This window comes from Pyrgilauda ruficollis, unplaced genomic scaffold (genome assembly GCF_017590135.1).
Source record: "Pyrgilauda ruficollis isolate IOZ18807 unplaced genomic scaffold, ASM1759013v1 scaffold148, whole genome shotgun sequence".
NCBI lineage: Eukaryota > Metazoa > Chordata > Aves > Passeriformes > Passeridae > Pyrgilauda > Pyrgilauda ruficollis.
Genome location: NW_024513432.1, coordinates 650,137 through 672,349, shown reverse-complemented (window position 1 = coordinate 672,349; position 22,213 = coordinate 650,137). Strand labels below are relative to the sequence as shown.

The following is a 22,213-nucleotide window of genomic DNA, read 5'->3' as shown; positions in this document are numbered from 1 at the left end:
CCGGGTGCTGGGGGTGGGGTGGGTGTTGGGGTGGTTGCTGGAGCCAGGGGTGGGTGCTGGGACAAGGGTGGGTGCGGGGGATAGGGCTGGGTGCTGGGGATGGGTGCTGGGGACAGGGATAGGTGTTGGGGACAGGGATGGGTGTTGGGACAAGGGTGGGTGTTGGAGATGGGTGTTTGGGACAGGGATGGGTGCTGGGACAAGGGTGGGTGCTGTGGGTGGGGTGGGTGTTGGGGCTGGGTGTTTGGGACAGGGCTGGGTGCTGGAGCCAGGGCTGGGTGCTGGGGGCTGGGGTGGGTGTTGGAGATGGGTGTTTGGGACAGGGCTGGGTGCTGGAGCCAGGGCTGGGTGCTGGGTCCTGCTGCCAGCTCAGCCATGCTGGGTGCCAGCCTTGCACAGGTCACAGGACGCTGCCCAGCCCCAGCAAGGCTCAGGGTGGGGGTGGCACAGCGCCCTGGGGTGCTTGCTGGGTGCCCTGTGCCACTCTCAGTGCCCTGCTGGGGCAGCCCAGCACAGCCAGGGCTGGGCCTGGAGCCTGGCAGGACCCCCATCTCTGGGGAGAAGCCAAGAGGTCCCTTTGCAGCCCCCCACGGCCCAGGGGTGACCCCCCAGCACCCAGCTGCTGCCACCAGCTGCCCCCAGACGTGGCAAAGGGGCTTTTGTCCCCCGGGAGCAGCGGGCAGGTGCTGGAGGTGCGGGCAGGAAGGGCAGCAGGCGCAGGGATTACAGCGGGAAGAAAGCGCTGCAGTGTGAGCCCGGCAAATGTTTTAATTCCTTTAATTCCCCGGCCCTGGACTCGTCCCCGGGGTCATCAACCCTCCCCACGAGCACAGGGCTCTTCCCAGCCTCCCTCCTTGGAGCTGTTTGGGAGGAAAGCGAGCAAAGGAGCCCAAAATGTTGGAAAAGAACATCTTGAAGCCCTTCTGCCATCTGTTGTGCTTTCAGCGCAATTAAGCAGGCAGCAGCCGTGCCAGGCAGCAGGAGCATCCCTGCCTGCAGCAGCCGTCCCCCTGCCAGGCCTGGGAATCCACCCGGTGGGGCTGAGGGTGGGTTTTTGGGTGCCCAGGGCAGCTGGCTGGCAGCTGGCAGTGGGCACAGATGTCCGGGCTGGTTCCTTGGCAGCTGCCTGGGAGGAGGTAGCCCGGCTCCCCCGGCGTGCCAGGCGGGTGCCAGCCCAGCTGTCCCTCCCGGGGGTCAGCGGGGTGCTCTGGGCCATGAGGGGTCACTGCGGGGTGCAGGGGGAGCGGGAGGGGGACAGCGGCACGCTGGCAGGGGGCTGCGGCACCCCAAAACCTCCCTTGCGCCACACCCGGGGACACTCGGCTGTCTGGTGTCCCCGCACTGAGCTGCCCCAGCCGGGGCTCAGAGCAGGGCCGGGACCGCGGGCTCGTCCCCCAGCCCCGAATCCTCCTCCCCCGCAGAGCCCCGAGCTGGATTCGCCTCCGGCTCCGCGGCCGCCGCAGCTCCGGGCTCGTCACCGCTCCCCTGAGCTGCGTTAACTTCGCCGGCACCGTTGGTTTATCGCCTTGATCTCGGCGGAAACTGGGAAGCAAGGGAAGCATCCCCAGGGATCCGCCGTCACACGCTCCGGGTTTTAATTAGGGCTGGGAAATCGCCGCCGACAGCGGCGCGGGGAGGAGAGCCCGGCTCGGATTGGGGCCGGAATGAAACGGACCGCACCGAACCGGGCAGCACAGCGCCCCGAGCGCAGCTCCCGGGGGGCTGGCAGCGCGGGGGGATGCGGGATGCGGGATGCGGGATGCGGGATGCGGGATGCGGGACCAGCCCTGCCCGGCACACGCTGAGGCACGGGGGAACGCGGGATGGAGCCGGGCCCGGCAGCAGCCGCGGCCAGAGCGGCTCTGGAGCCGGCTCACGTGGGGGTGGGGGAGCCGCTCCCCAGCCCCCTCCCCTCTCCCCAGCCCCCTCCCCTGTCCCCGGCCGGCAGGGCCCGCTGGGACCCCCGTGCTGGTGGGGACAGCGGGGATAAGGCCACACGCGTGGCCTGGGCTGCTCTCCCACGGGCAGGGACAGGGATGGACCCCTGCCCTCTGGATGGCTGGTCCCCCTGCCCTCCACGGCAAAGCTGGGGACACGTGTGGCACTAGTGACACGCATGTCACCTCCCCTCGCGTGGCATAGATGGCACAGAGGCACGCCACAGACCAGCCACTGGTCCTGCTGTGCCAGGGCCATTCCTGTGGTGCCAGCCACAGTTCTGGGGTGAAACCTTGCAGGATTTGGTCAGCAGGGTGCACAGGGGTGAAGCCACCAGCCGAGCCCCGGGGGTGGCATCCATCCCTTCCCTGGGCCAGCGTGGGGGTCCTGGCACGGCGGGTGCCCAGCACAGTGGCACTGTCACCATACCCAGCTGTGTCAGCACAAACCTCCAGCTCCCAGCCCGGCCGAGGATTACCAGCCAGCTCTGCTGCTAATTAATAATCCACTTCATTAAGAATCGTCTGTCAATATGTCACCAGCACAAGGACAGGCTCAGCGACCGTGAGCTGGGGACATCTCTCCATGGGGCCACCGTCCTGCTCCTGCTGCTCCTGCTCCTTCTTCTCCTGCTCCTGCTCTTCCTCCTGCTCCTCTTCCTCCAGCAGTCCCAGCCCAGCCTGCTCGGGCCCCTCTCTCTGTCCCCTGATGATGCCATGGATCATCCTGATGGTGCCACCATCATCCTCTCTGTCCCCTCGCCCATCCGTGCTGCCATCACCCAGCAGGCTGGGGGTCTGTCTGTCCCACAAGGTGACACAAGGACCCCCTCTGGTGATGTCACCTGTCACTCAGGCTCCTGGTGGTGTCGCAGCCTCCCACACTCACCCCAGGTTCCCACTCGGCAGCTCGGATGGAATTTGGCCACGAGGGATCCTGAAGCCTTGGGGTGCAGCAGGACACCCCCAAAAAGTGGGGGGAAGCCAGGCCCATCCCTGGTGTTAAGGGCATCGCCCCCACTGTCCCCAGCAGGTGACACCAGGGTTGTCACATCCAGCGGGGCTGGGAACGGGGGGGGCTCCCCTTCCCTCCATCCTGAACCCCCCCAGCACCGGGCAGAGCACGGGGGGCAGGCGGGGGGCACGGCGTCCCCCAGGGCAGTTTCATCAGATGGAGAGTGAAGCAGGGAGCAGTGGCAGGAGCAATTAGCTAATTGCAGCGGTGGGCGCCTGCCCCGGCCCCCCCGCGCGGGCTCCGAGCCGCAGCCGCAGCACTTTGTACTTAACCTACTTTCGCTTTTGTCCCGGCCGAGCAGCCGGAGCCGCCCGGGGCTCTGCGCTGGGCTCGGCTCCGATCTCCGGGTCCCTCTCAGCAGCCCCCAGCCCCAAATGAAGCAGCCAGGGCTCGGCTGAGCCTGGGTAAGTGGGTCACACTCAGGCGGGCCACACAGCAGCGTCCCCACTCCAGGGATGGAGGTTCGTGTCCTCCCAGGCAGGGAAACCACAGAAACCTCCTCCCCAGGGTGCGTGTCTCCCCCGAGCATCCTCCTCCAGCCCTTCCCGGGGGATGCAGCCTCTGGAGGAGCGGCACTGCCTGACAGCTTCCATCGAGCTTTAATTAACTAACGAGGCTCGGCGCTGCCATCTCTGTGAATAAACACGGCCAGAGAAGGGCCCGATCCAGCTGTGACACCAGGCCAGATGTGCAGCGGGGAGGGCGGGAGTGCCAGGGGACTGCTCTGCTCGGGAATGTGGCACTGGGGACAGGAGAGCCCCTTGCCCTGAGGGAGGGCCAGCAGCACGGTTCGGGTACAATGCTGGGACTCAGGAGTCACAGCCCGTCCTCACAGCTCAAGGACAGTCCCAGGGTCTCACCAGCGACCTTTGGGTCCAGCCAGCACCCCAAACTGACACCTCCAGTGTCCCTTTCCTTCCATCCACTCCTGACTGACACCTCCAGTGTCCCCTTCCTTCCATCCACCCCAAACTGACACCTCCAGTATCCCTTCCCTTCCATCCACTCCTGACTGACACCTCCAGTGTCCCCTTCCTTCCATCCACCCCTGACACCTTCAGTGTCCCTTCCCTTCCATCCACCCCTAACTGACACCTCCAGTGTCCCTTTCTTTCCATCCACCCCCAACTGACACCTCCAGTGTACCCTTCGTACAATCCACCCCTGACACCTCCAGTGTCCCCTTTCTTCCATCCACCCCTAACTGACACCTCCAGTGTCCCTTTCCGTCCATCCACCGCCAGCCAAAATTCCTGGAGCATCCCTGGGATAACCGTTCAGGAGAGCGTGCCCTGCTCGCGGCTTCCCTCCGGAGCTGCTGCCTGCCAGGATTGATTTTTTTTTTTTTTTTAAACTGGGATGAATTTTTCCGCCTCGGCTGCCAGCGGGGTGGCTCGGCCCCGGGGAAGGGGCCGGGGGAGCGCAGCCGGCGCCGGTGACGCGGCAAGAAGGGGCCATTGTGGCCAGGCACAGCTGTGCGGCGCGGGCAGGGAGCAGCGGGAATGCAAAGTGCTGCGGAGGGAAGGGCTTGCGGGACCCAGCACCCCGCACGGGGGGTCCCCCACCCCGCCCGTGCCCCGGTGACAATGGTGGCTTTATGGGGAGTGACACCACCCCCTGTCCCAGGAGCTGCCGCGGTCTGGCGTGTGCCATCATGGGCGCAGGTGGGTGTTGGGGACACCCCGTCCCCATCTGTCCCCTGGCACAGCCAGACGAGGTGCTGGGTCCCCCTGGAGCGGGGACGAGCCAGCAGCAGCCTGCTCTGGAGGCTGGTGGGCCCTGACGAGCCCTGGCACAGTGACACCGGGGCTAAGGGGGGGCACAGAGCGGCTCCGTGCCCTCCCCAGCGCCCCTCCTCGGGGCTGTCCGCGCATCCTTTCTCTCGCTGAGCTCTCCTGAATTATTCAGGCGCTGCCTCCCTGCGGATGCTCCCCCCTGCCCGCAGCCGAGCCCCAGCACTCCGCCGGAGGGGAGCAGCCGGGACTGGAGCTCCTGGAGCTCTGGGGGTGTCCGGGTGGCAGGAGGGAGGGGAAGGAGCCTTGCCGCCTCCCCCAGGACGGGCGATGCTCGGCGGGCAGGAGAGCAGCGGCTGCAAAGCCCCGTTTCATTTCCCTGAAAGGAGAGGAGGGACGGGGGGGAGAGGCCGCTCGGAGCTGGCCCAGATCCTGGTGCCTCTCTTTTTTATTCCCTGTTTTCATGCGGCGCCAGCTCCCATCCCCGCTGATCCGCAGCGGCTGCTCCCGGCAGCGCCCCCCGGGCAGAGACAGGGATTTGTGGGGGCTCCCCCCGTGTGACCCCAGCCGAGCATCCCCCAGACGCTGCTCCAGAGCTGGAGTGAGGTGCAGAGCTCTGCGAGACCTGGGGACATTCCCGAGACTCTTCCCGAGCTGGGAATTGTGGGATCGGCGTGTTGGGCACACCGGAGAGTGTGGGGGGGCTCCCCACAGCCCACCCCACCCCGTCACCCTCCAAAACACCTTCAGCAACAGCCTGAGCGAGGTGACAAACTGCGGGATGTCCCAGCGGTGGGAGGGCGGGATGGGACAGCGGTAGGGTGCGGGACAGGGCAGTGACAGGGACACAGGACCAGGCTCCTGGTGGCCGCCGGGACCGGAGGAGCCCCGAGGGTGATTTCTGCGGGGCAGGCTGGTGCCACAACTGTTCGGAAGTGCCGCAACAGCTGCTCCGGCACCCCCTGGGACCAGAGCAAATCCTCGGGGGCATTGGGAGCGGGGGCGATGCCCCGGGGGTGTCGGGCACTGCCGTGGGGCGGGGGGCAGCCGGAGCGGGGGGCTGGCCAGGATCTGGGGTTCGCTTCCCAGCCGCTGCGTAAGACCAGGACTCCAGTCAAGGCTCCCGTTAATCCAGACTTTAATCCGCTCTAAATCTCACCTTTAATCTGTTTAATGCCACCTTTGGGAGTTAGGATCCCGTGCCGCGGCTCGCACCCACTGAGCCGGGAGGAGGAAGAGGAAGGATGCCCCGACATTCCCGATGCCGGGCAGCTCCGAATTTCTGGGATGTCGGGGGATCCCCGGCACCGGGATGGACTGACAGCCACGACCCCCGCGCCTCCACACCCCCGCCTGAGCCGCCCCCGCGCCTCCCCCGCTTCCCACGGGTGTCCCATCCCCCGTGAGGCCGCGGAGGAGGGGGAGCCCCGACCCGCCCGCTTCAGCCTCTGCTGAACCCTCCTCAGCTCCGGTTCAGCAGCGCCCGCCCGCGTCCCACGCGTGATGCTGTCACCCGGCGGGTCCCCGCCGCCCACCGGTGTCCCTGCCACCCCGCGTGTCCCTGTCACCCACCGGTGTCCCCGTCCCCCCTGCGTGTCCCCGTGCCCCCGGTGCAGCCCGGGGTGCCCGAGCCCTCCCCGCTCGTTACCGGCACCGGCCCACGCGCGCGGGACCCACGGGGGCGCGCCCGCCCCGGCCCCGCCCACGCCCCGTCCGCGCGCTCCCATTGGCCGCTTCGTAGCAAGCCCGCGTCGCCATTGGCTGGTGCCACCCCCGGGACACGCCCCCCGCCCCGCCCCCGCCGCTCCCGGCCCCGCGCGGGACTTGGCGGCGACCGCGGGCGGGAGGCCCCGACCCGCCGGGAACCGGCACCGGGAACCGGACACTGAGAGCCAGGAACCGGCACCGGGAACCGGCTCCGAGAGACGGGAACCGGACACTGAGAGCCGGGAACCGGCACCGAGAGACGGGAACCGGCACCGGGAACCCGACACCGACAGCCGGGAACCGGCACCGCCAACCATACATTGAGAATCGGGAACCGGAACTGGTAACTGGACACTGGGAACCGGACACCGAGAATCGGACACTGGGAACCGGCATCGGGAATCGGTAAACAGACACCGGGAACCGGGCACCGGACACTGGACATCGGGAAACGGCACCGGGAAACGGGAAGCGGGAACCGAACATCGGACACCAGGACTGGCACTGGCCATCGAAGACCGAACACCGGACATCGTCACCGAGCACAGGCATCGGGGAGCGGGCGCTGGTAGCGCTGCGGGACCCGCCGGGCAGGGAGCGGCACCGGGGGAAGCGGGACCCTCCGCCTGGCCCCGCCCCTCCAGCCCCGCCCCGCCCCGTCCCGCCGGGAGCACCGGAGAATCCCCGCTCCCGGCGCCGCTCTCCCCGAGGCAGGCTGCAGGTAAGGGCCGGTTCCTCCGGTACCTCCCGGTACCTCCCAGTTCCTCCCGGTTCCCCCGGTGCCTCCCATCTTCCCCGCTCCGTGGGGGCGGGGGCGCTCGGTACCGGCCCCGTTTCGTGCTTGCGCTTGCGGGGCGAAGCCTCTCGTGCCCCACCCCGGGAATCATCCGTGTGTGTCCCCCCTGCCCGGTGTCACCGGGCACCGACGGTCGCGCCCGGGGGAGAGGAGGGTTTGGGAGCCGCGAGGGCCGGGAGCCGGGGGCGGGCAGAGCCCCGGCAGGCCCTGGACGTGCTTCGGCTTTCCCGGGTGGGTAAAACACGGGGAGAGGGCGATTTCCCCCCGGGTTCAAGGGAAGTGCGATGGGGCTGGCTCCGGTGGGTGCTGGATAACGGGAGCCGGGGGGAGGCACCGGAGCCACCCCGTGGGGCTGGCACGGCCCCACGTGCCCGGGCAGGGCCGGGTGCCCCCTGGCAGCACTTGGCTTCGAGCATCGCCCGTCCCTCCTCCCAGCCCTGCGCTCCAGAGGATGAAATTCCCCCATTCCTGGAAAGACGAATCCCTCGGGAGAGGCCGGATCCCTCCCGGGGCAGGAGCTGGGTGTGAAACTCCCACAAACTCCCGGCTCGGACTGATCTTCCCTGGGGCACGGAAGGATTTGAACCGTTCTTCACCGACCCCAGGCCCGGCATTGGATCCCAATTGTCCCGTGGAGTTTTCCTCCCTCCCAGAGCGACTTTGTCCTGCTGATCCCGGGGCAGGAAGCATGTGATGTGCCCTGGCCCCCTCCGCAGCCGGACAGACGGACGGATGGTGGTTTGGCCTCAGTTTCCCCCTCCCAGCCTCTGTTTTCTACTTCCCCATAAGTCTCCGTCTGCTCCGAGTGAAGGAGAAAGGAAGTTGCTGCCAGAGAGAGCAGCTTGATGGCAGCTGGAGAAAGAAAAGGAGGAAATGGAAGGCGAGACAGATGCTCCAAAATAACCCCCCCGTTCTCCTCTCTGTAAAATAACCCCCTTCCTCCTCCTCTTCCTCTGCCTTTTCTCCATAAAATCCCCCTCTCTTCCTCCTCTTCCTCCTCCCCTCCATAATATAACCCCCCTTCCTCCTCCTCCTCCTCTTCCTCCTCCTTCTCTCCTTAAAATAACCTCCATTCCTCCTCCTCCTGCTCCTTCTCCTCCTCCTCCTCCTCTCCAGCTTGGCAGCTGCCTCCCCCCCCGGGGCACAATAATCCCAGGAGGAATTCCTTGATGCCGCAGCAGATCCTCAGATCAGCCCCCAGGATCGCCCCCTGCCCTGCGTGGGGGCTCGCAGCCCTGAGCGCCCCTCCACGCGGACCCCGGGGTCCCATTCCCACGGGCAGCACCGGTGGGGGCTCCCCGCCCATGCCCGGGGTTGGCACCGCCAGAGCCCCCTCGGACGGGGGCAGCTCCTTGCACAGACACGTCGGAGCTGCCAGGGCGGATCAGCATTCCCAGGCAAAACCAAAAACCGTCTCCTTCCCATGGCTGCATCTGCAGCCCCAGCGGGGGCACCTGCGGGAAGGAGGTTTTGGGACGGAGGAGCTCGGATGTCCCAGAGGCGGAGGGGACGGGGATGGGGACGCGCCGGGCGCTTGGCACCGGCACTGGCACCAGCACCGGGAGCGAGCAGGGCAAGGGGGAGCACCGGTGCGGCGGTGCCCCGCAGCATTCCCGGCGCCCCGCAGCATTCCCGGTGCCCCGCAGCACTCCCGGTGCTCCCCCGGACGCTGCGGCCGCGGATCCACCCGGCCTTGCCAGGGAAGGAGCTTTTCCCCGGGCTCGGTGTTTGCTCAGTGCCCTCCTGCCGGCCTCGCCCCGCTGGGCACACACGCTCCCGGGCAGCGTCTCCGGCTGCTCTCTGCCCCCATGGCAACCTGCGAGGGCCGGCGCTTGGCCCTTCCTCCCGCTCCTCTTCCTCGGCTCTCCCGGCGCTGGTAACGAGGGCCCGGGAGCGGCGGGGGTCACGGCGGGTGGGGGCCGGGCTGCGGGGGCTCTCAGGTTACTGCCCGGTGCTCCCACCTGGCTCCTGTAATCCAGGAGGGTGTAATTAATTAATAGGGGCTGGAGCAGGGGGAAAGAGATCCGGGGGATGGAGGGCAGAGCAGCGGGATGCCATCCACACACCTGGCATTGAGCCGTGGATTTGGGGGGACTGGGGATGCTGGGGGGCAGAGCTGGGGTGTTTCCCGGGAAATCCAAGGGGATCGCCCCTGCTCAGTGTTTATCCCGTTGGGAAACGATGTTTCCATGTTGGAGGAAACTTGTAGCAAGACAATGCAAGTTACTGTGGCCGCGGTGGGAAGCTGGAGGAGGGAGAGGAGGAGGAAGAGGAGGCAGAGGTGCCTCCACTCTGAGCTGGAGCTTTGTGGAGCCTCCCCCTCTGCGCTGCTCCATGAATTAATTAAGTTCTTTTCCTTTCCTGCATGAAATATTCACCCGCTGCCGAGGGAACTGGGGGGCCGAGCCCATGGAGGCGCTGGTGGGAGCCAGGTGAAAGGGACAGCAGGGAGAGGGATCTTTGGGGCAGGTAAAACTGATCGTTGGGAGGATGTCACTGCTGGCTTGGATGGCGCTCACCTGGCAGCCCTGCTGTGGTGCCACCAGCCCCAGGTGACCACAGGGTGACAGGGTCTTGTCTTCCCCCTCAGGCAGGACCTTTCTGATGATGGTTGATGATCGATGCTTGTGCCCTCAGAGGTGTTTTTGGGAGAGGTTTTTTTGGGAATCCAGGTCACAGCTGGGTGTTGGGTGAGATGCAAGCCCAGTGGGAGATGGGCATGGCACGTGTCTGTCCCCAGGGGACCACGTCTGCCCTGTGACAGGGCCACCCTCCTGTGCTCAGCCAGGACACCTCAGCCCTCACACCACTGCTCAGGGCTGCAAGACTCCCCCAAAAACCTCCAAAATGGGTGGGAACCCTCCAAGAGAGGGCTGTACCTGTCCCCAAAGCCACCGTTGGGACCACAGCCCTGCCGCACTCTTCCGGAGCAGGGAGGAACTTGGTGACAGCAGCTCCACTTCGGAAGAAGAAGAAGCTGTTTTTTAGGGCGTTTTCATTAAAAAGAAGAAGGGGGTGGGGGGGAGCCCAAGCCCTGAGCCGAGCTGGAAACTGCAGCGACAGGAAGGAAGTGAAGTGGGTTATTTCAGGCTGCAGTTGGCTGCTCGGGGCAAGGCTCGACTCTTCCGTGCGCTGATAGCAGCCCCCGCTGAACAATGGGGTCGTGGGGCCCTTCCCGGCAGGAAAACGGCTCATTCTGCTGAAATCTCCACATCTCCTGCTGCTGCTGAGTCAGCAGGTCCTGGCGGGCCGAGCGTGGTGTGGAGGGTGCCGGGGGAGCCAGCAGGAGGTGAGCCTGGCTTTCCTTGGGCTTTGCAGGAAGCAGCTTCTAAAACCACCCCTGGGCACTGGAGAGGGAGCTGGTTGCATTTTTGGGATCTCCATACCCGTCTATACCACTTCTGGGGTCCCCAGACCCCCCCCAATAATGCTTGGTGCCTCAGTTTCCCCCTGGAGCGATGCTCCTGGTCCCGGAGCAGGGGAGGGCTGTGAGCAGCCGGGTGTTATTTGCTGCAGGGAGCAGAGGGTTGATCCATTATTCCAGCTGGCATTTGGGAGCCGTGGGCAGCTCACAGGACTTGGCACTTCCTATTTTTCATGTGCTCCGGAGGTGGGGTTTGCACTCGCTTTGTGTCTGTGGTCACCCAAGGCAGAGCTCGGGTGTGGGAATTCCTATTTATCCAGGCACCGTTCCCAGGGCACCCCACGAGCCCGGGGAGGGAAATTCCAGGCTGTCAGCACCACAGCAAAGCCCAGCTCCTTCCGGACAGGATGCCTGGCATGGGTGAAGGGAGAGGAGATGGAGCTGCCTCTGCCCATCCTGCCCGTCCCTCCCTCCAGGCTCGGCTCGGGCAGCACCTCCTGGATGCAGCCATTGGAATTCCTGACCCAGGAGCTGCTGTCACCAGGCTCTGCGCTGTCATTTTTGTCTTATTAAGTGTGAGAGCCTCAGCTTGAGGCTCAGGCTGACAAGAATCAATGTTTTCCCACCGTAGGAAATGCTTCCAGACCTCTGTGTTTTTCCTGAGGGTTGTAGATAACCCTGCAGGCGATGTCTCTGTCACTGCTGCTGGAATTCTCATCCCCACGGAGCCTTGGCTGCCCTCGGGTTTGGGAGCTGCTGGCTGGGAGGTGCTCAGGGGCTCAGCACCATCGTCCTGCCACGACTGCCTGGGGAGCCTTGGCCACAGCAGGGCATCCCTGAGGAGCTGGGATTTGCTCCTGAGAGCCTGGTGTGTGCTCCAGAGGGGAAGGAGCAGCACTGGGGATCCCCTGAGGGGCTCAGCTTGGCCAGGAGGGAATGACAGAGCTGCCTGTGATGGGGACAGGCTCGGTTCTGTGACAGAATCCCAGAGTCATGGAGTGGTTTGGGTTGGAAAAAGACCAAAAGCTCATCTCATCCCACCCCTGCCATGGGCAGGGGCACCTTCCTCTACCCCAGGCTGCTCCAGCCTGGCCTTGGGCACTTCCAGGATCCAGGGGCAGCCACAGCTGCTCTGGGCACCCTGTGCCAGGGCCTCAGCTCCCTCTGAGGGAAGAATTCCTTCTTAACATCAAATCTAAACCTGCTCCCTACCCATGAGCGATTTATCCCCATCCATCCTCACACCAGCAGTGTCCTTCAGCTGAAATATCTCCTCTCCCCTCCCTGGGGATGTATTTTTAGGCTGATCCCATCCCCTCCTGCTCTGCCAGGCTGTCCGTGCCATGTGCAGGCTCTTGCAGAAGCAGCTCCCAGCTCTGCCCATCCATCCCGGTTGTTTTCCTGCTGTTCTCCCCTCCCTGTGATTTGTAGCTCTGCGGTTTCCCAGGCCAAGACGCATCTCCGGGGTTTTTGATCGTTCACAGCAGTTTAAAGCCGTGCTCTGCCCGAGGTGATGGATTTGGCCCCGCCGGGATGTGGGAGTGGGGCTCTAGGTGATCTTCCTGTCTGGGTGAATTATTCCCCTCCTGCACTGCCGGCTCCGGAGGAGGCTGGGGCAGCAGCACAACAAGCCCGAGCTTGTGTGGGTGTTCCAGGGCGAGCAGTGCCAGGGAAAAGGGCTCCCCTGTCACTGCTGGGTGCTGCAAACCGGCTGTGCCGCCCCGGCCCGGCCGGCACCGCCACGCATGGGGCACATGGCAGCGGGGGTGACTCAGCTGCCACCTGGGCTGTCCCCAGCTCACCCTGCAGGAAATGAGTCAGGTTTTAAGGAAGGAAAAGTGTTCAAACGATGGGGCAAGAGCCCTTCGTGCAGCAGGAGGAGGGAGGCGTCGGTCCCGGGAGGGACGCCGGGATGGAGGGGCACGGGCGGTGCGCAGGTAGGGACGCCTCGCTCGCTGCAGCCGCTCCACAGTTTGGGAGAATGAAGGTGGGAACACCCTGTAATGATCCCACCCACCAAACCTGGGGGGGAGCTCAGCTCTCACCTGCCCTGGCAGCCAGGAGCTCCCTCAGTCCCCCATTGCCTGGAGATGCTCTTTCTCCTGCCAAAAACCTGCGTGGGGAGGTGAGGAATCGCAGAATCATGGAACGGTTTGGGTGGGAAGGGACCTTAAAGCTCATCCAGCTCCACCCCCTGCCGTGGACTGGGACACCAGTGAGGTGGGCATGGCTGCAGAGCAGGGACTGACCCGTGTGTGCCTCTTCCCCTGCAGAGATGGACACCTTCAGCACCAAGAACTTGGCCCTGCAGGCCCAGAAGAAGCTCCTGAGCAAAATGGCCACCAAGACCATCGCCAACGCCTTCATCGACGACACCAGCAGCGAGATCCTGGACGAGCTGTACCGGGCCACCAAGGAGTACACCCACAACCGCAAAGAGGCCCAGAAGATCATCAAGAACCTCATCAAGATCGTGATGAAGCTGGGCGTTCTCTACCGCAATGGGCAGTTCAGCGCCGAGGAGCTGCTGCTCATGGAGCGGTTCCGCAAGAAGGTTCACACCTTGGCCATGACGGCCGTCAGCTTCCACCAGATAGACTTCACCTTCGACCGCAGGGTCATGTCCGGCGTCCTGACCGAGTGCCGGGACCTGCTGCACCAGGCGGTCAACGGGCACCTGACGGCCAAGTCGCACTCGCGCATCAACCACGTCTTCAACCACTTCGCGGACTACGAGTTCCTGTCGGCGCTCTACGGCCCGGCCGAGCCCTACCGCACCCACCTCAAGAGGATCTGCGAGGGGGTCAACAAGATGCTGGAGGAGGACAGCATCTGAGGGGGCTGCTGGCAGCGGGGCTCTGCCCCCCGCGAGGCCGAGGATGCGATGTCGGCTTTGGCCTTCGCCGGGCTGGCCGTCCCCTCCTCCTCCTCCTCCTCCTCCTCCGCAGTGCTCGCTTGTGTTCTTGTTTCTCCAAGAGAATGAACCTCTTGACTGTGTCTCCCCCTCGCCCAGGGTCTGCAAACCCCTCCCTGCGCTGGGCTGAGCCTCTCCAGGGCATCCTGGGACCCTGCTGTACAGTTTGATTTCCTTGCCCACCAAGTGCCTTCAGCTCAGAGTCCAAGGATTTGGGCTCTGTGCCTTGAACTCTGTCGTAACCCTCTGTGGGGAAACTGAACCAAAGACTCGTGGTGTGAAGCACCTCTGAGGTGTCTCTGAGCAGGTGGGACGGTGTTGGGGGACAGTTCTGAGAGCCCCCCACTGGAGGGCTGTGGGACGCCGTGGTTTTCTTCCAGCAGCTCCACAACGTGGAGGGAGCAAATCATGGTCCGGACTTGCGCTGCCTCAGGCAGGAAGGTGCTTCTGCCTGGGCTTAGGTGTCCTCAAAGACAAGTCCCTGAGGTCAGGAGGATCCCTCCTCACCTGGGGGAGGGCTGGGAGGGAGCTGGGGGAGCTGCTCCATCCCTGGATCCCTGGAGCCACCCAACTGCCCACCAGCCTCCAGTGGTGGTGCCACCTGGCAGCTTTGGTGGTCATCCAAAGCTCCCCTGGGATTTCATCCCTTTTCCACGCCCTTGACTGAGTGATACTCATTTTTAGCAAACTCTGTAGCCCTGATGAGTTATTTAAATAAACTCACTGTGTGGCCTGGGAGCTCCATGAGGTGTCAGTGGTGACAGTGACAGAATGAGCCCTGGGGACAGCTGGCTTTGCCCCCAGGTGCTGGTGGCTCTCTGTGACCTGGGGATTGTGCTCTCTGTCCCCTGGCACTGCTGCTGGTCGTGCTGTCCCTGCTCAGTGGCCCAGCAACTCCTGGATTTGCACGGACAAAGGGGAATGGCCTCCCACTGCCAGAGGTCAGCTGGGATGTGGGGAAGGAGTTCCTCCCTGGGAGGTGGGGAGGCCCTGGCACAGGGTGCCCCATGCCTGGCAGTGCCCAGGGCCAGGCTGGACAGGGCTTGGAGCAACCTGGGACACTGAGAGGTGTCCCTGCCCACGGCAAGGGTGGGACTGGATGAGCTTGAAAGCCTCTCCAAACCCCAACCACTCCGTGATTTGGTGAGATCTCGCTCCCAGCAGACACCCACAAGTGCTCCTCTGCACCCCCACATCCCCTCAGGGCCCAGGAGGGGCCCAAAAGCAGAGCCCTGGCAGCAGGGGAGCCTGGCAGCAGGGGTGGCTCTGCAGGCAGACACAGCCCGGAGCAGAGGGGATGCTCAGGTCACTCCCAGCACACTGAGCTCGGCTCTGAGCACTGGAAATTGCCCTTTTAGCACCCAAGACACCACACAATCTCCACTGGCCTTATCTCTGTGACCTTCTGGTGCCTCCTGCTCCCTGGGTGTCTCCAGACAGGGGCTCCCCTCCTGCTCCCTTCCCACCCCTGGCACTGATAACTCTCAGCCTCAGAAGATTAAATGAAAGACACAAAGGCCCTGTCCCTGTCACTTCACAGGCCTGGCTGCAGCTGCCACTGGAAATGGTGTGACACAGCCTGGGGTGGGGCACAGCCCATTCACAAGGGGGTGGAGAACAGCAGGAACCCACGAGGTGCTGGCTCCCCATCAGGGCAGGGGCCAGTGGCCTTGAGAACAACTCCTGTCCCTGTCAGGAACCAGAGCTGGGAATCCCAGGCAGGGGTGGTGGGATGGGGCTGAGCAATGCCCAGCCAGAAATTCTTTGCTGTTCCCAAGGTGTGTGTCTGTGTCAGCTGCAAGATCCTCCTAAACCCTCTGCAGCCCCCAAATTCCCCTGGGACACCTCAGCTCCTCCTGGCCAAGCAGCAACAAAGGTCCACACAGCTGGAGAGGGGAGGAGGGGCAGAGCAGAGCAGTTTCAGGCCAGAGCACGATGCTTTATTTCTTTATTGGTGCTGTATTTACACAGGAAAGGAATTGCACATTCCCTGTTATTACTCTGGATAAGAAAAGAATCACTTTCCTGTAGGTATAAAATAGTCCTGTGGTTGTGCTGACACGTGGAACTGCTGCCTGGATTGACTCCTGATTATGTCAGAATAAGCTGCTCTGCCTTCCCCCAGCCCCAACACTCACCGTGGAATCAGAGCTTTGGCCAACCCCCTCCCTCCCTCCCTCCCCCTAAATTAATTATTTCCTCCTGTCACGCTGGTGGAGAGAGAAATCCCATCTCCCCTCCAGAGAGTACAGAGTTAACAACTCCCCTTCAGCAAGCCCTGCTTAAGAGCAGCCACTTATCTCCCTGCCCTGCTCTTCCCAGGCAGGCAGATAAGGAGCCCCTTTCCAGGGAGCTGTGCCCTGCTCAGCCAGGCAGGAAGGGCCACAGGAGGATCAGGGGGTCACTCTCACACGAGGCAGAACAAACCTGTCCCCAGCCCTCCAAGCCCCACTCGTGTGGGTCCCCAGCACATCTCAGTAAGGAAAACACAAAAGGTTTGGCCAACCAAAAGAACAACCCTGCAGGTGAGCAGGAAATCCCTTTCCTGCCGTGCTGGTGTGGCCGTGCCCCCTGGCAGGGCTGGCCTGGGCTCACAGCTCGTCTCGGGGGGGTTTTGCCACAATCACGAGCTTGGACAGCTCGAAACGGAACTTGCCTTCCCTGTGAGACACTGCAGAGAGAGAGAGAGAGAAGCCCAGGATCAGCAGCTGGAAAAGCAGGAGCCAAACAGCCCTGCTGGGTCCTCCCAGGGTGCTGGGCACTGCTCTTCCCACTCCTGCACGTGCCAGGCTGGGGGGAACCAGGGGGGAACCAGGGGGGAACCCCTCCTTACCCCGGGATTTAACTGGGATGGGAGCAGAACCCAGCTGCCAGCGGGGCATTGAGAGCCCTGTCAGCAGGGTTTGAGGGTGCCTGGCCTGTCCCCCAGCCCAGCCCCTCTCTGCCAGCCCCCTCGGGCACACACCTGCTGTTTCAGTGACCCCAAACTCCTCCTGCTTCAAGGGGACGTCGCTCAGGGCACCCGCAGCAGCCTGAGACTGAGACAGGAAGGAAGGAAGGAGGGGTGAGAGGCTGAGGCAATCCAGCAGGTCACAGAATTCAAACCCACCAGCAGCTGAAAATGAACGGCTCTGAGATTTCTGTGCAGTGAAAGAATTAAGGGCACAAAGGAAATCTGGAGGAAAATCTCTGTCTGTTTTCCTATTTCCTACTAAACCATGGACTCGTGTCCTTGGGGGGACTGAAAGCCTCACCCCTGGAAAGTGGGAAATGGAAGAATGAGGCAGACAAAAACACCAGCAGAGGTTTCATTTGCTTTGTCACATGCAATTTGTCGAGTCCCTTTGTGCCCTGGTGCCTTTGGAGCCCCCTCCCAGCAAAGCCCTGGGAGGGAGAGGGCAGGAACACAATGGGGCAGGCTGCCCACCTGCAGCCCCTCTCCTGCCTGCCACCAGCCTCTAATTAGGGACGTGATGGAGCACATTTAATGGCACAGATGTCTAATAAATGTTTTCCATGTCTAATTCATGTTTTATAGCAGCCTCCCACACTCTGCTTCCCCGGGATCAGCTGGGACTTACATAAGCCATGGCATTCTCTATCTTGGCTCCTTTCACTTCAGCTTTAAACTGGGTAAAGAAGAGATAAGACTTCCCCTGGGGCCTGAAAGAAGAAAGCAGAGCCTTTGTCACCGGCACAGAGGTGCAGAGGAGGAGGAGCAGGGGAGTGAAGGATTCCTGGCTCCCTCCCTCCCCCCACCGCCACCTCTGGATCTTTTGTAGCTTTTGTGCAGAGCAGGGGAGAGGGGAACAGGGAATTTGGAGCATCCCTGGGAGAGGAAAACCCTCCCTGGGCAGGTGTAAGTCCTTGCAGGGTCCTTGTCCCTGCCCCACGGGCACCCCGAGGTGGCTGTGCTCAGGACACACCTCCAGATGGAGCAGGAGAAGAGCCCGTTGTCCTCGCTCACTCCGACCGTCATCTGCCACTGCTGCACGGGGAGAGCGGGGTCAGGGGAGAGCCCTGCCAGGCCAGACCCCCCTCCAGGAGGAGCAGGAGCTCCCAAACCCCCCAGAGGAGCAGGAGCTCCAAAATCACCCAACAGGAGCAGGAGCTCCAAAATTACCCCAGAGGAGCAGGAGCTCCAAAATCACCCAAGAGCAGGAGCTCCCAAACCCCCCAGGAGGAGCAGGAGCTCCCAAACCCCCCAGGAGGAGCAGGAGCTCCCAAACCCCCCCAGAGGAGAAGGAGCTCCCAAACCCCCCAACAGGAGCAGGAGCTCCCAAACCCCCCAGCAGCACCCCCAGCAGTCGCTGGCAGCCCCTGCTGCTCCCTGCCTCGGGGCTGTGCTCTCACACAAGCAGCTCCCAGCCTTTCTCCCTCCCAGGCGAGGAAGAGGAGCTGGCTGCAGCAGGACTGCCCAGCTCACCTCGTTGGTGCCGCCCTGGGCCGAGTAGGTGAAGGTGCAGCCGAGATCCCCCTGCAGAGAGAGCAAGAGCAGCTCACTTTACACCAGCTCTTCTCGCACAGAGCCCAGAAGGGCTGAGCTTGGAAATGCCCCCCAGAGCGAGTCCAGCGGTGCCCAGCACTGCCAAGGCCACGCTGTCCCCAAGTGCCACATGGCCTTCAGTCCCCCCAGGGACGGGGGCTCTGCCATGCCACCGTGCCGGTGCCCGGGCTCCCTTTCCACGGAGAATGTCCCCCCATATCCAGCCTCAACCTCCCCCGGCCCCGCCGTGCCCTCCTGCCTGCAGGGCTGGGGGGAGGACTCGTGTCCTGGGGTGCCCAGGGACCCCCAGCCCCTTCTGCACTGGGGCCCTTCCCTTGCTGAGCCCCCTCCCACGAGGACCCTTCTTTCTCTGCGACCCCCTTCCCCTCTCCCTGCCCTTGGGGTACCCCCCTTACCCTGGGGGGCCGTTATTCCCGGCAGGTCCCCATCCCTGGGGGTCTCCTCGCTGCAGAAACTGTCCCACCTTGGGGACCCCCTTCTGCTGGAGGACCCCACTGGGGGCTCCTTCCCCTCGAGGACCCCCTTCTCTGCGGAGTTTCCTTCCCTCCTCGAGTACCCCCGTTCTCCCTGGGGTCCCCTGCCTTTTGGGACCCCCTTCCCTTGCAGACCCCCACAGTCCCTGGGGTCCCCTGCTTTTAGATCCCCCGTTTGGGACCCCCTTCCCCTGCAGACCCCCGTTCTCCCTGGGGTCCCCTGTCCTTGTAGCCCCCTTTGGGACCCCCTTTCCCTTGCAGAGTCCCGTTCTCCCTGGGGTCCCCTGCCCTTGTAGCCCCCTTTAGGGACCCCTCTCTCCCTGGGGACCCCCGCCACCCACTCGCCCCGCCCTCCCTCGCGTCCAGCCAATCCCCATAGCGGGCGATATGAGTGACGTGCCGCGCAGCCAATCAGCGAGGGGCGCGTACCCTCTCCGCTCCCGCTCCCTCCCTCCGGGCCGCTCACCAGGCTCCGGGAGAAGGAGTGAACCTCCCCGCCGGGCCGCACGTCGAACTCGGCCGTGCTCGGGGCCGCGCCCGGGGCCGCGCCCGGTTCCGCGGCCGCGCGGGCCGCCAGGCACAGCAGAGCTGCGGGCACCAGCGCGGCCCACGAGCGCCGGCCGCTCCTCCCGCTGGGCGCCGCCATCTTGGAGAGGAAGCGCGGGCTATGGCGGCCGGCAGGGGTCAGCGCGCCGGCGGCGGCACGGCGGCCATGTTGGGTGTGGGCAGAGCCCGGGCGGGCCAAAGCGGCGGGGACCGCGGTGGGACAGGGGGACATGGGCACAGCAAGGACAAGGGACAGCAGGACAGAGGGACACGGGTGGTCACGGCACAAGAGGCCCTGTGGTCAGGGGACAAAGGGAGCAGGAGGATAAGGTGCCACTGGGACAAGCGCCCATGGGGTTGAGCGGCTGCGGGGACCTCGGGGACAAAGGCCAGCAGCGTGGCCGAGCTGGGAGGGAAGGGCTGGAGAATGCTGAGCGTGGTGAGAGGGAGCATCCAGCCTGGAGCAGCCTGGAAGGTGTCTGGGACCAAGATGGGCTTCAATTCCCACTGGAACTTGTGGCTGCTGGCATCCACTACCACCGCACAGGGCCCACGGCTGCCGCCGCCCGCGTCAGGGCCGCCTCGCTGCCCCGGGGCACCGTCCTCAAGCCGGAGCGGGTGGCAGCCCTGCCCTGTACCGGGAGCCGTACCGGCAGCCCGAGGTGTCCTGAGAGAGGGAGAGCGGCACCGGGGCAGTGCCAGCAGCAGGCTCTGCCCCATTCCGGGCTCGCCCGTCCCTCCCCGTGCCCGTGCAGGAGCCGAGCCCGCCGTTGTCCCGCGCGTAGCGGAAGGCCTCTGAGCGCGGCCCCTCTGCGGCCCCGCTGCTGGCTGCAGTCCCTGAGGTTCTGCTCGCTCAGCTTCCCCATCCGCCTGAACGTGAGCCCCTCCAGGGCCCCCGCCGCAGTCCCCCCGGGGAGGTGGGGACAGCAGAGTGGGGTCACGGCATCGCCCCCAAGCCCACCGGAGGGATGCTCTGACCCCCCGGTGCTGCTCTCAGCTGCAAAATCAGGGGACAGGGCTCGGGAGCAGCGCAGAGCTGCTGCTGCCCGGATGCCACAGCCCTGGCTGGGCTCCCAGCCTGTGCCCACCGGGGATTTTACGGGTGTCACGTAGCCCTCGGCCCTCCAGTCCACGTTCACCGGGGCTTTCAGGGCTGCCGAGGCTGGGAACGGCCGTGCTGGCTCCTCCCTCTCCCTCTGCACCGGGATGGAGCCGTTCGTGAGTTCATTGAACTCCTGGTTCGTCTGCAGGTCACCAAGGGAAAACTCGTGCGATGCCGAGGCTGCCGCCACCCTCCCTGGGTGGATCAAACCCTGCGAGCATCCCCTCCCTGATCCCCGGGGCCGGGGTGCTCTGAGGGGTGCCCAGGCAGGGTGGCAGCAGTACCAGGTCCCCGAGGTGGTTCATGGCCAGGTGGTAGCTGTGCTCCCCCCGCGACTCCTCCCGGCTGTGCTGCTGGATGTGGCGCAGGTTCTGCTCCCAGCTCTCCCTGCCAGAGGATCCAAGGATCAGAACAGCCCCTGGGCCCAGGGGGCACGGGGAGGGGTGGGTGCACATGGACAAGAGCCCCTGGGCAGGAGCCAGCCGTGCTGGGAGGGCTGTGGGGAGCAGGAGCTACCCCCGGGTATTCTTTGGCATAGAGACTCTTCCAGCCTTGCCAGGCCTCCTCCCGGTGCCGTGGCACAGCCCAGCAGGGCCAGCAGCAGCCCCAGGGTCAGGGCCATGGCACGGGGCTGGGGACAGCGAGAGGGGTCAGGGGGCCCCGGGCTGAGCCCCCCAGCTGCAGCCAGGGGCTGGGAGCAGGAAAATCCTGGAGCAGAGCAGAGGGGGAGGCACAGAAATCTGTGCCAGCTCCGAGAGGGGCTGGAGGGGGACCAGGGACAGGAGGTTTCTGTGCAGAGGCCATGCCTGGAGCTTTCCCTGTGTCCCAGCACGGAGCTGGCATGCCTGTGATTTCACCAAAATCCCTCTGAGAGGATTCTCCAAGATCAATTTACAGCCTTTGGTTTGGCCAGCACAGACACACGCGGAGCCCAGCCCAGCCCTGTGCCTTCCTTGGACGCCCCACTCCTCCTCTGGGGGACCCTGGGATTTGTGAGCTGCTCCAGCTGTTCTGGGGGTGCAGCCTGCACGGCCCAGGACAGAGATCAAGTGCCTGAGACCCCCAAGCACCCCGAGTTTCCACTGACGTGGCTCTCCCAGAGCCAGGGCTGTGGCTGCACCTTTATCCCACCCACTCTGGGAATGGAGATGCCGGGAAGTTTTCCATTCGAGCATCTTTCAGGGCAAGGAGTGACTTTTCTGAGCTAATTTTATAGCTTGAGGAGTGATTTTGTTTTAAAAATAAGTCCTCAAGAACATCTGTTCTCCCTCCACACCATCCACCTAAAAATAAAGCCCCACAGGGTGGGTTTTGGGAGAGAAATGCCTCCCAAGCCACTCTCAAGTCCCAAATTCTTGAGGAAGAGTGGTTTTTGCCTGGTTTCCCCAGCACCTGCTGGTTCCTCTGTCATTACCACTCACTCAGGAAATTAAGTCAGCCTCATCCCCCAGCTGCAAATCCTCCACCCAGAGCCACCCCGCTGCCATCACCCTTCCCGCGGGACCGGGCTGGGACCTCCCACATCATTTGTGTTTGAATCCCGACAGAGCCTGTTCCATATGGAACAGCTCCGCGACATTTCCCAGCTCATTCCTCTCGGGATTCTCAATCCCCAAAAGATGACCAACCCCTTTCGAGGGTGCCAAAAAATCCTGCAGCAAGCTGGGGGATCAGAGAAGCCAACAGATCTGCAAACTCTTCCAGACAAGAGCGTCTTAAGACATTTTAAGAAACACTCAGCTTTTCGGGGACAGAAAAAAGCAGTTTAAATTAAGCCTAAAAATTAAATTAGGGAAGCACAGCAACAAACTCTGCAAAAATAAAGCTTCTTACCAAGCAGCAGCACCCAGCCAGCTGTGAGGAACAGAGGGTGAGGCTTTGCTGGCTGCAGGGTTCTCTTATAGACACATCTCAGAGGTGCAACTTCCTGCAGCCCAGTCCCTCCTTCCACCCCTCTGACCTCAAAACTCACACCTGAGGTGCTTCGTGGCACCTAAACCACAACTGCAATATTGGGACAATTATTTGGGCACAGGGACAAGAAGAGGGGGGGGAAATCTGCTCCCAGCCATGCCCAGGAACCCAAATGCTCCATCTGGAAGAAGCTCTGCATTTAGAA

General features: G+C 63.8%; 3 protein-coding genes across 5 annotated transcripts; 1 reads left to right on the top strand and 2 right to left on the bottom strand.

Annotated features, from left to right (window-relative positions):
- The first annotated feature begins 6,509 nt into the window (after positions 1 to 6,509).
- On the top strand, positions 6,510 to 14,195 carry TNFAIP8L1 (TNF alpha induced protein 8 like 1). 3 transcript variants are annotated; one of them, XM_041460704.1, is made up of 2 exons: positions 6,510 to 7,113; positions 12,826 to 14,195. In XM_041460704.1, the coding sequence occupies exon 2, from the start codon at positions 12,828 to 12,830 to the stop codon at positions 13,386 to 13,388; it is 561 nt and encodes a 186-aa protein (XP_041316638.1). In that variant the 5' UTR covers positions 6,510 to 7,113; positions 12,826 to 12,827; the 3' UTR covers positions 13,389 to 14,195. The 3 variants fall into 3 exon arrangements, with proteins under 3 accessions (XP_041316638.1, XP_041316637.1, XP_041316639.1); XM_041460703.1 differs by lacking the exon at positions 6,510 to 7,113 and adding an exon at positions 8,674 to 9,064; XM_041460705.1 differs by lacking the exon at positions 6,510 to 7,113 and adding an exon at positions 10,178 to 10,477.
- A 1,202-nt stretch (positions 14,196 to 15,397) lies between these two features.
- MYDGF (myeloid derived growth factor) lies at positions 15,398 to 19,132 on the bottom strand. Its single transcript, XM_041460707.1, has 6 exons — positions 18,913 to 19,132; positions 17,893 to 17,943; positions 17,393 to 17,454; positions 17,048 to 17,129; positions 16,432 to 16,504; positions 15,398 to 16,137 (listed from the first exon to the last, which is right to left on the bottom strand). Exons 1-6 carry the CDS (start codon positions 19,090 to 19,092, stop codon positions 16,058 to 16,060), a joined length of 528 nt encoding a protein of 175 aa, XP_041316641.1. The 5' UTR covers positions 19,093 to 19,132; the 3' UTR covers positions 15,398 to 16,057.
- A 393-nt stretch (positions 19,133 to 19,525) lies between these two features.
- LOC121349902 (procathepsin L-like) lies at positions 19,526 to 21,261 on the bottom strand. The gene is given in 5 exon segments (XM_041460737.1): positions 19,526 to 20,236; positions 20,379 to 20,485; positions 20,595 to 20,665; positions 20,667 to 20,725; positions 21,226 to 21,261. Coding segments are annotated over 5 exon segments (984 nt in total).
- Positions 21,262 to 22,213: the final 952 nt, after the last annotated feature.

Bases quoted from the DNA above. Each gene is read 5' to 3' on its own strand.
- TNFAIP8L1 (XM_041460703.1), top strand. From the start codon at position 8,704: ATGGGGACGCGCCGGGCGCTTGGCACCGGCACTGGCACCAGCACCGGG. The intron at 9,065-12,825 runs GTAACGAGGGCC...CTTCCCCTGCAG, and splicing joins CCTCGGCTCTCCCGGCGCTG to AGATGGACACCTTCAGCACC.
- MYDGF (XM_041460707.1), bottom strand. From the start codon at position 19,092: ATGGCGGCGCCCAGCGGGAGGAGCGGCCGGCGCTCGTGGGCCGCGCTG. The intron at 17,944-18,912 runs GTGAGCGGCCCG...CTCTCTCTGCAG, and splicing joins ACTCCTTCTCCCGGAGCCTG to GGGGATCTCGGCTGCACCTT. The intron at 16,138-16,431 runs GTGTGTGCCCGA...CTCTCTCTGCAG, and splicing joins TGGGGTCACTGAAACAGCAG to TGTCTCACAGGGAAGGCAAG.